The sequence below is a fragment of the Dermacentor variabilis genome, chromosome 5, assembly GCF_050947875.1.
Source record: "Dermacentor variabilis isolate Ectoservices chromosome 5, ASM5094787v1, whole genome shotgun sequence".
Lineage (NCBI taxonomy): Eukaryota > Metazoa > Arthropoda > Arachnida > Ixodida > Ixodidae > Dermacentor > Dermacentor variabilis.
This window is the reverse complement of record NC_134572.1, coordinates 117,565,583-117,582,736: the sequence shown is the minus strand read 5'-3', so window position 1 is coordinate 117,582,736 and position 17,154 is coordinate 117,565,583. Positions and strand designations below refer to the sequence as shown.

Here is a 17,154-nt window from a genome sequence, read left to right as displayed (position 1 = left end):
TTCCACTACGATGCGCTCTGTCGCTTTCGTATACTCTTGCTGCAGCAGACGCATTCATCATCGTGTTGCGAATATTTGCTCCGGTATGTTTCTGGCCTTCAGGCAGTCGGGTCGAGCCTCAAATAACAAGGCACTGCCGTTTGTGTTACTGTAAAGATATTTCCGTCCTGGCTTTATACTCTCTGTATTTGTAAATCTTCACGGTGGTCTTTTTTGTTGCCATCATTCGCATCCAATTTACCACCTCTCTCTCTCTCTCTCTCTCTATCTATCTATCTATCTATCTATCTATCTATCTATCTATCTATCTATCTATCTATCTATCTATCTATCTATCTATCTATCTATCTTTCTATCTATCTATCTATCTATCTATCTATCTATCTATCTATCTATCTATCTATCTATCTATCTATCTATCTATCTATCTATCTATCTATCTATCTATCTATCTATCTATCTCATTTTTTTTATGACTTGGGTTGTCTGTTTGCACTTTCAAGTACTCTGTACTTCGTTGGCAACTTTCTTCACCTCTTTATTCTGTGCCCACGCTTTTCGTCGCTGTCGACCGCTAAGTCGTCAAAAGCGCCTCTCATCGTCATTAGTAGACACTGCACTAAAGAACAACGGTTCATAACGATTCCAAAAGTACGATTTCGCAACAAAACGCGCGCATCGTCTGCCCGGACACAATGAACTAAAGGGGTGCTTCGCAAACCGCTCCTCATCGAAGGAACCGCGGAGTAAGTTTACCACGAATGCAGCGAGTACTCCAGACAAAATGGCGGCGACGTCGTCCACTCGAGCGCTTTGTTACCGCGATCTTTAGGACCGAGCGAAGACACAGAAGAAAGGTAAAACCAACTAGCTTTATGTCAGCTACCAGCCCGTTTTCCTAACGATACGCACAGAAAATGCATTCCGTCGAAGTCAGGAAGGAGTGTCAGGTCGAGGTGCGTTTGTGGATACGAGAGAAAGTCCTCTCATCGACGATACAAGATCATTCCAACAGCGCTCACTTCAATTAATTGATACTATGCGGGGAAACTTTGCCAAGATAATATATTGAAGCAGACCGAGATGCAATGACGATGCTTATGGGAAACCTTCATTTCCACCGAGAAATGCGTTTATGCAAGCACTGTACAACGCTTTTACGCCACTTACAACGTGCTAGCACGATATTGCGATGTGTAGAGACCACGAATTTGCCGACATTTCTAGTGTTTCAGATTTGTTATTCATCACACGGTGAAAACTGGCTGCACACAAAGAAGTCTGCCTTTGCACTGTCACGCGCACCGTTTCAGCGCCAGCGGCGCCAGATTAGTTCTACGCGAAACACGCGTGTACAGAGTGACCAATCTCATATAGCCTCGCCGTGAATAGGTCGAGCTGCACAACATGCCCGTACTATTCCTTCGCTTCATCTGAACTGCCCTGGTCTAGTGGCGGAAACACCTGGCTTGCAACCGCGTGCAGTGTTCAGCTTGAACCCCCACCGAGGCCAAATGTTCAAGGAAAAAAAAAAGACGGATGGGTTTTTTGATGACAGGCTAACGTAACCCCTCTCCCCCCCCCCCCCCCCGCCAAGACCCATTCGTGATCCCTATAGAACAGTCATTGCCATGAGAAGCACGGGCTGCTCACTCTTCGAGGGCGCGGCTCAGGTCGGTGCAGGCGACGAACCGGTGCGAGTTGACGACCATGGTGTAGACGACGACGCCGGTGACGCCGGAGCTGTGCACGTTCTCCAGGAAGAAGTAGGTGAAGTAGGTGCCGCACACGATCACGGTGATGGCCGAGTCTCCGCTGAACGCTGACGTGGCGTCGAGCAGGCAGACGGTGGCCGTGCCCATCAGGAGGCCCACGAACATCGCCACGCCCTGGTTCTGCAGCGGGAACATCAGGTCCAAGCCGCCACCTGCGTGGGGGCGGGACGCACGGGGCGACATTTTACCGGGGAAGGCGTATACACCGGCACAACTTTGGACATAGACTATTTTTTTAGAAAAAGCAGTGTCTTTGCCACAGGGTTAAAAAAAAATTAGGAGAAGATACTTTACATTTCGTTAAACTCCTTTGGTTAAGCGGTGGGTTGATTCTACGGATTCTACTCGAATGAGAGGCTTCTATTGTCCCAAACCCTATCCACCTGTATCAACGGGCTTAGTTACGTATTAATGCAAGCATAGAGGGTACGATTCACATGGTCCCTTCATTCGCTTCGAACTTGCCTATACAATGAAGGTGGCCATGCCATTGATCTTAATGAACATAGTACTGTATGTTCCGCAACTTCTCTGGTTACAGAGCTGGATGCATCCGTCAGGTACTTGTACTCGCCGTATGGTTGTGTAACGACCATCATCGCGAGGAAGTTAGGACGGCCCGCAAAATACGTCCAACGTTGCTTAGGACGGGCAGCATATCAAAGGAAAACAGCTCACCTTCGTGAAATCGGTAGTAGCCGAAGATACACCACGTCATGACAGCGTTAAAGAGTGCCTCGGACTGCATCATTGTGGTCATTACGGGGTATCGACCTGCGAACGTGATCGGCCATGATGTCATTATATCAACCCACTAAACTGGTAGAGCCAGTTCGAGTGTGTAAAATAGTGAATACAAAAAGAACTAGCTGCATTAGGTATTGTGCAGGGGGGGGGGGGGGTGACCTAACGTGAAAATTTTAATCTGACTCTAAAATCGGATGGTTCGCTTCGTGTGGTATGCTTCGCCAGGTGAACCTGTACTTTAACGAGTAACAGTACTGGTTCACGTTACGTACCGCCTCAAGTAGAAATGACTGCATTACGAGGGATTTCCTTGCTTCAAGTTAAAATCAGACAGGTGCTTTCTTTTTTTAATGCAAACGTTACAACGGCCAGACAGAAAACGCAGGTAGCCAGATGGTGAATACGCCGTGTTTGTGCAGCTAAAGTGGTCGTAAATAGCAAGCGTGAACGAGCCATTCAACGCACTTTGCGGATGGATGACAGCGCGTACCTTCTTCGAAGAGCGCGTCGCTCATGGGCAGGCGCTCGATGAGGCACATGTACACGCCGAAGAGCAGGCACTCGCGGAATGGCCACGTGCTGTCCGCGATCCTGTGCGTCACAAACACGGTGGCCAGGGCGAGCGTAATGCCTGCGCAAAGCGGTGGCCTGCGGCAAAGCGCTACCCTTTTCCGCTCATTTACTTGTGTTCTACTCCGCGAGCTCATCCCACAGAATGTCCCGATTGGAATAGCTTACGACAGGCGCAATTGATAGTCTTTAAGATACCGACGAGAGACCGTTAGAAAACAGACGGGCAGTTGGACGAAACGTATAATGTCATTGATGACACTGCGACCTCACAGAGACCATCATAACCGCTTACGATGTTCATTGAACGTGCTTGCATCTTCTCAACTGCACACGTGAGATCAATATTATTCGTCAGTTTGCCCTAAGGCAGCTGTACTGTTAAACCTTTTTCGACAGCACATTGCTGCCTTCGGACAGAGGCTGACAGCTATTATTTAAAAAATGAGGGCGCTAGGATGAAAGAAAACTATTCATGTGCTTACGGTAGTGTAACTGGCGAACGACAAGCGCTGAGAGATCTGTTATACATAGCGCTTGTCAGAGCTAAGCCAACCGAAGGTGCTATGCTGTACAGTGTCAAATTCCGCCCTATTGGCGCTTTGAGCCAGCCAGAGACGTCATAGCAGCCTCGTGGGCCAATCAGCGCAAACAAGATAGCGGAATTATACAATATGGCGGAATTTACAGTGCCAAACACCACCCCAAGATGACACAAAAGCTGCTACGAAAATTACTGTTACGCCACACACGGCATAAGAATTGCACTGGCGAAAAAGCAAACTACACAAAGTAAGACGTAACATGCAATTTATAACGTTAACGTACACTGCTGAATGCTATAACTGCGGGTGTATCCTAACGGTGTCCAGGGGCAACCTAATTTTCTCTGCTAATATGCAGCAAACCGTTTTCCTCCAACAAATTTCAAATTTAGTTTTGAAAAGAGTACTGCAACAGTGTGGCCAGAACGAGGGCCATGACAGCTGAAATTCAGCGCGCACGTCAGTCATGAGCAATGCGAAAGGGCCGGAATACTGGTACATTTTTGAGCGGGAAATGTGTGTTTACGCGCTGCGGGCTTTTGAAAGCGACTTAATTGCTCCATTTCATATTGACCGGACACATCGTGCAGATGTGACTAAACGCGTAGATGGCCGCGCCATTACGCTGCGAACACCACAAGCTTGCAGAATTATACACCACAGGGGTCAGATGGCAGGATCCGGTGGTCCACATTAAGAAATTGTGTGTTCGGTCATTTCATAATGCTTGTTTTTTTTAACTTGTCTACTTTCCTTGAATTTAAACCTACACCCTTAACGAAAGCGATTATATTTTTGCCATTTAAGGTACACGTCCAGTTTCCTCGCGTTCGGTTCAAATACCGCTGACATTCTGTTGTGTGTTCCTTCCCCAGTTTGCCGTGTTAAACAGCCCCTTGTTATAGGCACGAAAACATTATTGTTTCGCAAATTTCTTTATCAAAATCAACAAAGTTGGACTAAACTTCGTTTGCTCAACGGCAGCTATACCGTAAAATGTCTTCATTTTACTTCTTAAAGTAAACTCATGCCCGCGTTTCGTATCTGTTTTATTCATCAGTGCCGAAGGTGTGAAAAATGTTAAGCTCGCTCGATCGCACGTCTCACCCGAAGCACCACTCTTTCCGTGATGACGGAAGAGCGGCGCCCTTATTTGCGGTTTCATGCAAAATCGCCTCTCCGTGCCACGAATAGGTGGACGCATTCAACGCAGGTCGAGGGAAACGTAACGCACCGAATGTTCCCAGAGAGAAGATGGTGATCTCGATGTGGCAGCGGCGAAAGATGTAGTTGTTGATGCCCTGCGTGGTGTGCACGACGAAGGCCGGCATGAAGACCGTTATGGCTTGCACGCCGATAGAGCCGTAGTAGAAGTCTATCCGCTTGCTGGTCATCGCGTACAGCGTGGTGCAGCCGGCCGCCACCACGAACACCACCAGCGTGTACGGGACACGGATGTGTCGCTGGATGGTCTTCAGCATCGCTGCAACGTGACCACGGAGACAGCGGAAGTTGCACGCTGTAAATGCTTTCTCGCGCTCTGACCAATTTCTTCGGCCGACGTATCGAGGCGTTAGCTACACGCCGGTGTTTACTTGCACTCACAAGTGCACGAATGCTGCCACGTTGTGTCAAACATGTTGGCGTACTTGTCGTTATGACAGTAACAGCGCCGAAACGGTTGTTAGAGACACAGACGAAAAAAAAAAAAACAAGAAACGCTTGTTCAGTTTCCTGTCGTCTGCTTCTTCGTGTACAGGTTAGGGAGCTCGCTGAGAAGCGTAAACGTAAATATTTGATGGTCCCTTGACTCAATTAAGGGACATCGAATGCTCGCCACCGTGGTGTCTTCTGTCCATAGTACCGGGGAAATGAATTTGCGTTTGCGGTTTGTCTCACGAAAGATATGCGAAACGACTTTCACAGAAAAAGTCAGAAAATAAAATAAGGCACGCTTTTAAAAGAAACAAGAAGAATGCTAGCATGTTGATCCGTCGACTATACTACCGGGCAGTTCACGTCGACAACGACCAAATTCGCGAAAAGAAGCTTTTGGCAGATGCCCTAAACATGAAGAAAAAAAATTCTGAGTTCGTCTCAACAGTCGGGCAGTAGATGGAAGCCTGCAACACAAGTGATATGGCTCGGTCGTGCGCTTGGTTTGGGAGAAATTGGCGTCCACAAAGCGTCTCAAATTTTGCCATATCATTAGAACAGCCGATGGAACGATACATTTTCACTGTTTGCTCACAAAAGTGTATTTTAATGCTCGGAGCATAAGAAAAAAAGAATTCAAATCGTTTCACTTTTCTAAACGCTTCAAAGACCACCATCGTTGCTCCACGTCAGAAAATTTTGGGTACCTATTATCTGAGCTTGCGAGGCGCGCTGCGCTCGCTAGGTGGCACCGCGTTACCTTACAAGATGGCTATATATATATATATATATATATATATATATATATATATATATATATATATATATATATATATATATATATATATATATATATATATATATATATATATATATATATATATATATTGCTACGGCACAATTTGTGCGATCACGAAAGGCGAACACAGTGTGAAGACGACGACGACGATTAGAAGCTAGCGCGGGCTGTTGCCTCTTGGCCAAGCGCAGCGTATTTTCTTGTAAATATACTTGTACATAGCTTCTCGTCTGCGTCTTCCTACGTAACAATATATATATATATATATATATATATATATATATATATATATATATATATATATATATATATATATATATATATATATATATATATATATATATATATATGCGCGCGCAAGCTTTACCTCGGCGTTATCATTGCGATATTATTGCTGACAATTAAGAACTGGGGCATCGGCAACAAGTCGAAACAAAATCGTAATTAGGCAAAATTAGATAGCCGCTAAGATATATGCTCTCGTGCTAAACTCTATAGCGCTGTTCTGGGTGAATTCTATTTATCGCTGACTAGAGTGATAAATAAAATTCAGCTGCCATCTATACTCCAGGAAGGTTTTGGTATGCGCCGGCTTACTGCTCATGGTGAAGAAGGCGAAGAGCGCCAGGTAGTAGGTGCGGTGGTGGTTATCCACGAAGTAATTGGCATCCGTCGTCAGGTCCATCGTTGCTTTGCGGTGTCTGAAACAAGGAGCGCGGCGTCGCTGGTTCTGAAACGCAAAAGTTCAACGAGGAAAAAAAAAAAGAGAAGAAGAATGCCAGACAATCAAGGGTGTGATTCAGGCGCAAAAACGTGCGAGAACGAAATGTGATGCGAATTTATACGCACTTATAGCGATCGGTGAGGGTTGGACCCGTCCCGAAGCAACGGGGGACGCCCAAAACGCACAGTGGTGTATAGGGAACCAGGGTGAGAGGAGTGGTCGTTGACGGAACGTAACCAGCACTGCAGCACGTAACCCACGAATTATGAACGAGACGGGAACGGCCACAGCGCGGATCTCGTGCGCGCGCACGTTAGCTCCGTCTTCTTCTTCTGTTTCTTTCACGGGACGCTGACGCGATGACCGCGTGGTGATCGCAGTGAGTACGTATAGTTTCGTACAATAATTACATGAGGGAGCTCTGGCGCTGCAATCGTTCAGCCACCGTGGGAATGATGGGATTCGTTCATGGATTTGTCTTGTCATCGTGCTTGTGGATTCAAACGTTCTCGTAGTTTTGTTTAATACGCTTTATATGCCTTCATTCTCGGGAATTTCAGTCTAATCTGAATTTCAGACTGCTTTTCGAAGTGCAGAAGGCAATCGCTACAAATTGCAACGGTTCAGCTTGTCGAGGTGGCCAAATCATCGAAACGCGCCAAGCGTCTCAAGGCAATGGCTTTCCCGCAATAAATTTGTGAGGCCATTTTATGTCGCCTGTCAATGCATGCGCCCATGGCGGAATGTTTTCGATATCGGTATCTGTGCCAGAAGCACTGTGCTAGAATCGTGCTGTCGGACAATTTTAATAACGTTTATTTAATTATTTATTACGCATTGGTTTGTTGAAAATGAGTTTACGAAGTCATTAAGCCGTTTGAAGCCAGAGGGACGAAGTTTAGGCGAATCTATGTACTTCCCATAATTCCCATGCTTCCATTGCAGCTCCCGTAGACACTAGCGCCAGAGTTCCCTCTGGTAATTATTGTATGAAACTCTATGGTAGCGCGCGTCGACACTCAGCTGACCCTTTCTTCTTCCACCAAAAGGGCAGTGGAGCCGATACCGGAGATATTGCAGCTTATGGTGCAATGTGGACAATTTTCGACTATATGGATTGGCGCTAATGCGCACGTAACGCTAATGTTACTGACTCTGCGATTAATTCTCACTTCCTGTGAGCACCGGCCACGCCGCCTTCCAGAAACCATAGTCAATACCAAGGGGGTTTTAAAAATCTTTTTAAGCCTCCTTGGTCAAAGAGAACGTGCTCCACTTCCCAAAAGTGTGCCGTACCGGCGGCTTTGTCCCTATATATATATATATATATATATATATATATATATATATATATATATATATATATATATGTGACAACACACCCTGTACAGGAATATAGTACAAAGGGGTTAATTTTCGACTCTCTTGGTGCTAATCACGCCCGTAACGTTATTTTTACACTGCTCTGCGACTAATTTTTGGTTTTTGTCTCGTTGAGACCTATATTTTGCTAGAAAAGAGAGAGAGGCGAAGGGGGAAAGATAGGGAGAATCACCTAGAACGTGCCCGGTTGGCTAAGCGGGAAAGGTGGAGGAATAGGTAAGAAGGAAAGAGAAAAATAATAAAGATTCAGCCATTGTGAACACGCTCGCAAAGGAATGTCCGCATTCACAAGCGCTCGCACAATCCAGTCGCGTTCAAGAAGTGCAGAAGGGCTTTTGTGACCTTTTGCTTACAAGAATGCATAGGCCACGGTACCATGATCTTTTCCTCAGAGAGTGTCCTATTGTTCAATCGGCTGAGCCTAACTTGCAGAGCACACATTGGGTGTCAAAGGATGGGTAGTGGCACGGCAGGTGCGCTAGTGTCTCATCGTGCACGCACAAATTGCACTCCGCAGGCTTGGTCAATCCTATACGAATAGTCATTTGTGCATGCGACGTCCAACCAACATGTTAACATTTTGCTAACGTTTGCTACTTGCTGCGATGCTACGGATGAGTGAGAGGGCCGCTTTCTTGGTGGAAAGGGTTACAAGATACCCAGATTCCAGATACACCAAACCTGTGTGAAGTCAGCACTAAAAAAAACACCTTTTTCTCAAAACGGGTGGCGACACCGCCCTAATGTTTACGCCCAAACTGGTCGTGGTGTCGTGAAATTCGACAGCGTCTATCTGCTTGCAGCGCAGAGAAAGCTACAGTGCCCACGAACCAATCAGAGGAGCCAGCGGGAAGATGGTGTCTGTATGCGACATATGGGGGGGGGGAGGAATGCGTACTTGCGCCGCTTTCTCTCTCAAGAGAACAGAGCAGACGACGCTGCGCAAGCGACGCGGGAAGCAAGTGGTGTTCCCGACTATGCGCGTAGTGTTTGTTGACGGACGTATACAAATAATTAGTGATCATGCAGCGTCAGTCATCGAAGTTTTCGGCTTGATAACGGTGGCGGAGGCAAATTTCCGAAGAAGAATCATGCAGGCCCGCACACCACATTCAGCTTTCTGAGTGGTGATGATGATGCTTCTTATTGACATCCCCATTTGAGACAGCGCCGTGACAACTAATCGCCTAGCCTGCGTGTTCTAATTAACTTTAGCTGCATCTATCGCTGTCTAGCATTCTGTCTATGCCTCCTTGCTTTTTTCTTTCAACATTGAAACATCTGTCTCTGTATTGTACAGTTAGTTACCTATGCCAGTAACGGCTCCAGTTCTGTCAATTTCTTCCCTGCTTTCTTTTTTTTCATCAATTTTCTAAGCGTCTCTTGCTTATCTCGGCTGCTGACTAGTTGATGCTGCCATCCATGTTGAATCCCAGCGCTTTCGAGAGGTGGACGTTTCCTACTGGTCTTGCTGGGGGAATGCCTTGACATTCCACTATGATGTGCTGGGACCTTTACGGAATCTTGCTGCGGCAGTCACATGCCTCATCTTGTTTCAGATATTTGCTCCGTGTGTTTTCGTCCTCAGTTAGCCAGATCGACCGGGCCTGAAATAGCAAGGCACTGCCTTTTGTGTTATCCATCCATACAGATCCTCTCTCCTGATTTCTTTCTCACCATATTTACAAATCTCCATGGTCCTTTTTTTGTTTGTTCTTGTTTGTTTACATTATTTGCATCCAATTTACCATCTCTGTTTCTCTAACTTTCTTTTTGTTGACTCCGGGTTGTCTACTTACACTTTTATTTACTCTGCAGTTGGTTGCCGATTTCCTCGACCTCTTCCTACGTTCTGTGCCCACACTTTAACCCTGAACAAGCACTGCTCTAACGTATCAAAGACGATACGACTAAGTGCCGTAAATATGCACGTTAATAAAACCGCGTAACGTACTCTCGATGTCGCTAACTGAAAGTATTAAAATTCGGGCGGCCACCTGAAGTATACTTTCTTTTTTTTAAATGCTACCAATGAAGTTACGCTGGTGCACTGTGGCGAAGTTCGACAGATAGCCGAAGGGGCAATGTCCTGAATTCCTGGACATGTGCTATTTTGTAGCATCTGTGCGGGCATTTAGCAGTGACTAGCCTTAACTAATACCGACAATAACAGTTACCAACACTGATCAATACATTTGCTCATTTAAATAATGTTACCACACCGTACAAAATGGAAAGCTGTCGCCTGAACTGCAATTATTTCAGGACAAATTTTCAATGCCTCTTTCGCGAAACTCGTCCTAGGCACACATTTCCTAGTAAAAGGCTATGTAGTATGATCGGAGTATTCGCTGACTTGAATTTTGCAATTATAACATGTCCTTTAAAGTCATGCACGTACTTTACAAGTTAATTAGTGAATATTGTTAATCATCCGCATTAATTGTATATTCCAAAACTTAAGTTAACTGGTTGAATACTCCTCTAATGAATAATGACGGTAGCACATAGTTTCGGTTAACTACGTTTCGGGCATAATAGAGCCGCACAGCATCCTATTCTCCTAAAATATATAGAGGAAGGTGGGTGCCGCCATTTATTAAAGTAAAAAAAATGCAGAATCTCTTCATTGAAATAGTGTTTATGCGTTGTTTATGCTTATGGTCGTGTTTATTGATTATAAACGTGAACGAACATAAATATGTCGTCTCTTAAAATAATTGAATTCTGGGATTTTACGTACCAAAACCATGATTTGATCACGAGGCAAGCCGTAGTCGGAAACTCCGGAATAATTTTCACCTCCGGAGGATCTTTAACATGCCCCCAATGCAAGCGACACGGGTGTTTTTGCATTTCGTCCCCATGTGGCCGCCGCCGTCGGGATTCGATCCCGCGACCTCGTGCTTAGCAGCGCAATGCCATAGCCGCTAGGCTACCCCGTGCTAGCCTGCAGTGACTGTGGGCGTTTTCGAGTATTTAGCTATAGGTGTATCTGGTATCTAAAGATACACAATGCTCACTTAATCAATGTATCGCAAATGCACATCTTATCGGGTGTATCACGATACGAATAAATACTACCGGTGGAACCGTGATGAAGTAGCTAAGATGCACGTTGTGGGGTCTCACACGTGCCCTTGGGACAAAGGAACGACAACGCAGTAGTGCCAACGATCACAAGGGCAGTTATTGAACCTTTCACACACTATTGCCTGCTAGCCGAATGTGGGCGTGGTGAATCGGACTTCCAATTGAGGAAGTCCGACTCACCGCGACCGGATAGCGAGCGAATATGTTCGCTCCCACGTTGAACTGACACCAACGCCTAGTCGTTCGCGTGTACGGTCACGCGGTCACGCGAACGGTGGTTCATTCAAACGTTCGTGTTCGTCCATCCCGGTGTCCCGCTCTAAATCCTTTCTCGAGACAATCCCACGAAGCGTGGATCGGTTCACGCGCGGAGACTGCGCGTTGCTTGCTGACCCCAAGCCAAAGAGGAATAGCCTACTCACTTGCGCGCCCGCCTAACCCCGCCGTTAGGTGGCATTAGCAGCGCAACAACTGCGCCATCTCTCGTAATGCGCTGCTACCTCGCTGACCGCAGCCGGCGCTTAGCTACGCTATGGGGAGAAGCCAGATTACAGGAGATGCGAGAGCCATGCGGGGAAAACAACATGAGGGGACGCGTGAGAGTCGAGCATCCTCACGATGCATCCTCGATACTGTCTAGCACTGCTGCATGCGCTGTTTTTTTCTTCTGGCCCGAGCACGGCCCGAACCCGAAAGTGCAATGCACTGGCCCACCCGAGCCCGACCCAGTGGTTTCAATCCTGGCGCGTACCCGGCCCGAGTCCAAACCCTGGTGTCCCGGCCGGCGACACGGCTAGCCATTTCATCTCTCTTGAATCTCAAAAACTGTTGCAGCGTACATGGCAGCGTACTTAAATTCACAATCCCGCCAATTTTATTGCTGCAGATGTTTGAGCGAATAAGTTTGGCGGGAATGTAAATTTGGCTAAGATAAAAATCTTAGCATATACCGGTTTTCTGAAGTCAGCTTTGTGGCAATACAGTTGTGTTACGTGGTCAAGCATACGCAATGTATTTTGGTGAAGCATAGCAAGAGTGTAAAAAACGAAGCCGGACATAGTGTGTGTTCCTTAATTATACACGCCATCGCCTGTCACAGAGCACCCGAGACGCCTAATAAGCGTACTGAAAGACCTCCAGAGCTATTTCGGACGTGACTGTGGTAGTTCGAGTCTTTGTTTCGACCACCTTGCGCACCCCGTATATATATATATATATATATATATATATATATATATATATATATATATATATATATATATATATATATATATATATATATATATATATATATATAAAAATTACAGGAGACGCAATTACAGACCCACACATGCTACCTGAATGTATAACTGCGAGTCGGTCTAGTTGGAACAGATTCATCTTAAAACTTTTTGTGCGCAAACAAACAGGGACGAAGAATAGGGGCAACACAAGGACAAGCGCTTGTCCTTGTGTTGCCCCTATTCTTCGTCCCTGTTTGTTTGCGCACAAAAAGTTTTAAGATCTACCTGAATACATCAATGTTGCCGGATTCGAGACCCTCGTTATGTAACGAAGAAGCAGGAAGGGAGTTAACCGGGGGGCCCGATATTTATTAGTAATCTTGTAATCTCCTGTAATCTGTAATTGCGTCTCATATATATATATATATATATATATATATATATATATATATATATATATATAGGTGTGTGTGGGGGGGGGATGGGGTGTGTGTGTGTGTGTGAGAGAGAGAGAGAGAGAGAGAGAGAGAGCCCGTAACCACATCAGTCAGTGACTGAAGAGCCATCCGATACTTGATTTTGCTTTTATTCGTTTTTATTCGACACTACAGCACACATAATCACAGCTGGCGTGCTCGCGTTCAGTGCCTGCGACGGCCAGTGCGATGCCACTTTGAGCCGATTCGGGCGCAACGCCTGAAGGAATGGCGGCCACCACCCCCTGTCCCTCGAGCGCTGGCGCCATATACCTGACTTGCAATCAGTCAAAGCTGTATCTAACGTAGCCGAGGCCATTTAATCGCCTTGATTGTCTTCGCCAACAAGTGTGGGCCTAGCTGTAAAGAAAGTACTATTTTATTTATGAAGCGGATATTCGCATGTGTGACATTGAATTATCCGTACAATTATAGATACGTCCTTCCGGGGTTTCCTGTACCTCGAAGGACATCCCCGCCCACGACACCACTTCTCACACACATTCCTATAGCGCCGCCAAATCAATGTTGAAACTTGACAGCTATTCGGCGGTCAACATTTTGCTGCCTTTTTCACTCCTTTTGGATGGCGGTAGTTATCAGCATCTTTTGGGGTGTGAAGGCCAGTTTCCTCATCGGTTCGGTGCCCACGCGATTAACTCCAGATGCATTCAGTTGTCACCACCTTTACGACGGTCACGCGCATCGCTGTTGCTTCGTTAGTGCAACCTTCTTCGTTTAGGCTGATCTAGGGACCAAGTAAGGGATTCGGTTCGTGGTCAGCGGGTCTGTATGCACGTGGAACGAGTTGCGGCCAGAGAAAACGCCAATTGGGTTTAACTTTTCCTTTTGCTTCATTATTTCCTCGTGTAACGGCTCGTCGCGACGCTGACAGATTCTTGGAACCATATTGGCGGCGAGCTCGACCACTGGAAAAGCTAGCGCCACCGTCGGCGTGACGTGACATGAGGGATCACGTGGACACAGCGGCCGCGTCGGCTGCTTCTGAAGTGCCGAAGCGAATGAAAACGAAAGTTTAAAGCCCTACCTGCGCAGCGGTTCTGATTAAATTGTGAGGCTTTACCGCCTTGGGTGTCTGCTTGACAACATTTGAAAGTACTGTAATAGGTAGTGGCTGGCTTTGGAGGCGTGCAGCACAGTAGACTACTTACAGACGCAGACTACTTACAGACGCTCGGTGCCGCAGTGCCGGACTCACGCAACGGAGCCCGGTGTCAGCCTTATTCACACGTAGCCAGTGGCGTAGCTAGGTCGTCTGACACCCGGGGCCCATAGATCTTCTGTCACCCCCCCCCCCGTGTGTGTAGCCGGCGGAAAGAGGGGTGTCTTCAGACGTATACGACCCCCCCCCCCTTCCGCCCGCTGGCCTCTTGCACCCGGGGCCCACGGCCCCCCGGCCCCTCCTGTTGCTACGCCACTACACGTAGCCAAAGGGAAGGGGCTGCGTGAAGCTTGGCTGGCGAAGCTTAGAACCGGCAGGCAGCCATCGGCTACAACTCGGGTATGCAGCAAGCACAGACGCGAGGAAGATTTCTGCTACGGCGCCGAGACTGCGCGATGTTCGGCGAGTAGCAGAAAACGCGCACTGAGACGCTCGCCCGCGCCCACTGCCTGGCTAATGTCATGACGGTTTGGTCTATGAACTTGTTGATGCTAGCTACTGGCAAGTTCACTGGAACGGAAAGGGAGCGGTAAGACACACATTAAAAGATGCACAGCATATGGTTATGTTTGTGTTATGAATTAATGCACTGGATTACGAAAATCAACCAGAGTAATATCGCACGCTGAGAAGACCAATAAACACACAGTGCGACGCAACTTGAGAAATAATATTGAAATGTCCAAGGATTTAGAAGACAAAAAAAGATTGAATCGTCGCGACGGCACATCACAGTCGCCGTAGCTTGGCGTCGAAGTCTCTATAATGGAATTATTTTTGAACAGTTCTGATAGGGTCCACGCCACAATGGTTGCTAATGTACTGTCAAATGCTCATTTGCTGCGGCCTATAGCTCACGGCATGGTGCGAAAACGCGCTCACAGCGAAAGCATAACATTGTGCGCAGACATGCATGCAGACGCGCAGTCGGTCGCTGCGAACCCGCGCGATCGCTGGATTGAGGCTCCATTCTGTTATGCCCCATTTGGTTATACAGACAGCCCACTATGAGAACATATTTCACGTAGTTTACTCTCAGTGTTTGCATACCTTTCAGGCAAGAAGCCGGTTCGGGAGACTAAAGCCTCCTCTATACACGTTTCCGCCGACCGGCGGCGGTGGCGCGTGGATGGAAGGTCTTTACGGGAGACTCCATCGCGGCGACCGCGCGCAGTGGCGTACTGTACGTATTCCGTAAAGAGATAGCGTCTGTAAACGATCCTGTGCTTTCAGTTTGCCCAAGATTGTTATATTGACAGTCAAAAACTTCCCTCGTTTTGAGAGCACCTATATAAATGTCCAGGAGGGCTGCCACGTGGTGTTATTATTGAGCACCGTAAGCGAAATCTATGAGGAGCGCGCTGCGTGATCCCTCATACTACGAAAGTGAGGCGCTTCCGACAGATGGCGACTCCGTAACTCCTCGCCACCATAACCCGCGATATGGGTTAGATAAGGTCAAGAATAAAATAATGCGAAACAGCGTCCGTCATCAAACCCTGCAATAACAGTTAAATCCATAAGCAACATGAATGTCATCCGTTACCTCGTCTGGTTTTTGCCCAATTGTTGAGCACTTTTCGTGCAAAATTGCTAACTGGTAACAAGAGTCGCAAGGCGTTGAGAAATTAAGCGATCTACTAAGGAATCCATTGTCGGCTACCGAGGCAACAGCCAAACAGGAAGAAAAAGCGAAAGTTAAGAAATGTAACTTTTGTTTATGAAAATATTTGTAGATAAACATATTTTCATTTAAAGAGGAAGTAGAGAAAACGCCGCCGGAAGTGGAGAACAATTCCGTGTGTTTTGAATGACGCTTCTACAGCTATCAGTCGAGCCGCCTGACGTATAGCCACTTCTCTGCTGTGCTTATGTGTCTTTCTAAGCTTCCGCGGTGGGCGTAGTACGTCTAGAATCGCAGCGTCCTGCGCCCTAAGAGATTGTACTGGACTGGCAGCCACGCATCGTTACGTAACTTCCCAAATAACAATACGAGTCGTTTGCGGCACTTAACTTGGTAGAGCATAAACGAGGGATCCAAAAGAACTGTGACGGTTCCGTTAATATATATTTCTCTATAGTCCTTCCAGAGCTAATTCAAGAAACGCTACTACAGTCGGATGCGAAACTAAGTCTGCAGTGAAGCCCCGCCCACGCCCTCATAACCGCCAGCCACTGTTCCTCCGGGAGGCTGCAAATAACTCGTACTTCAAACGTTTTCTGTTACGCAAATAAGGCGGTAACCACAAAAATAAAATTATTAGGGCGTAATTTTATACCTTTTCCCTCACCTATTATACTGGAATGGCGAATGCCTAATTCTTTATTGAACTGAAATAACGTGCTTGCTTCACTACAACTATTTGTTGTGAACTTTCACTTCAGCTGGCAGTGAAGTTTCATGAGTAAAACGGGTTCAGCAGTGAAATGAACTGCACCGCAGATTTTTGAAGAGGGAAATGCTCAGACTCCATACGTTTTGTCCATGTCTGTTGCACACCTCATTGCTTCCGCCGATGAAAAGACTACTGAAGAACAGCAGACGCTCCGGAGGTATCAAGTACGACGCCATTTTGAAAAGGCCGCATGACGACGATTTTGTTTGCTTCTGTGATTGGCTGGTGAAGTAACACAATCCCGCGCGGTTTGTGTGCCTTAGTCCCCAACTGCTGTTTTTTTTTTTTAGTTGTATTCTACTAAAGTAATCTTTATTTTACACTTTGGCTTCTTTACTTGTCCTTGGCAGTGTTCTTCCTGCGCTTCTTTCCTGCGCAAGTCCGTTTGACGTAGTTCCTTGTTTGCCAAGTAAAGGAGAGGTGTATCGCACAGGGCGTACCTGAAAATACACCTTATTTCATTTATCTTTTGTGGGTTTACGCGTTTTTATGGCGAGTGGTGCACGTTCACATTTGTGCTAGTAAAGTACGCCCCACTCATTTGCAGGAAGTTACCTTGGGTTGCCCCCCCCCCCCCCCCCCCC

At 46.7% G+C, this 17,154-nt stretch overlaps 1 protein-coding gene across 5 annotated transcripts in view; it reads right to left on the bottom strand.

Moving 5' to 3' along the window:
• Positions 1–7,141, bottom strand: part of LOC142583098 (sperm-specific sodium:proton exchanger-like) — a 43,306-nt gene extending 36,165 nt beyond the window's left edge. For 3 of the 5 annotated variants that reach the window (XM_075693398.1, XM_075693400.1, XM_075693402.1), the window contains exons 1-6: positions 6,942–7,141; positions 6,690–6,822; positions 4,872–5,120; positions 3,013–3,153; positions 2,454–2,549; positions 1,654–1,927 (exon numbers count right to left, since the gene is read on the bottom strand). In XM_075693398.1, coding sequence (XP_075549513.1) covers positions 1,654–1,927; positions 2,454–2,549; positions 3,013–3,153; positions 4,872–5,120; positions 6,690–6,777 — 848 coding nt within the window. In that variant the 5' untranslated portion in view covers positions 6,778–6,822; positions 6,942–7,141. The remainder of the gene's footprint in view (positions 1–1,653; positions 1,928–2,453; positions 2,550–3,012; positions 3,154–4,871; positions 5,121–6,689; positions 6,823–6,941) is intronic. The other 2 variants (XM_075693399.1, XM_075693401.1) reach the window with 2 other exon arrangements.
• Positions 7,142–17,154: the final 10,013 nt, after the last annotated feature.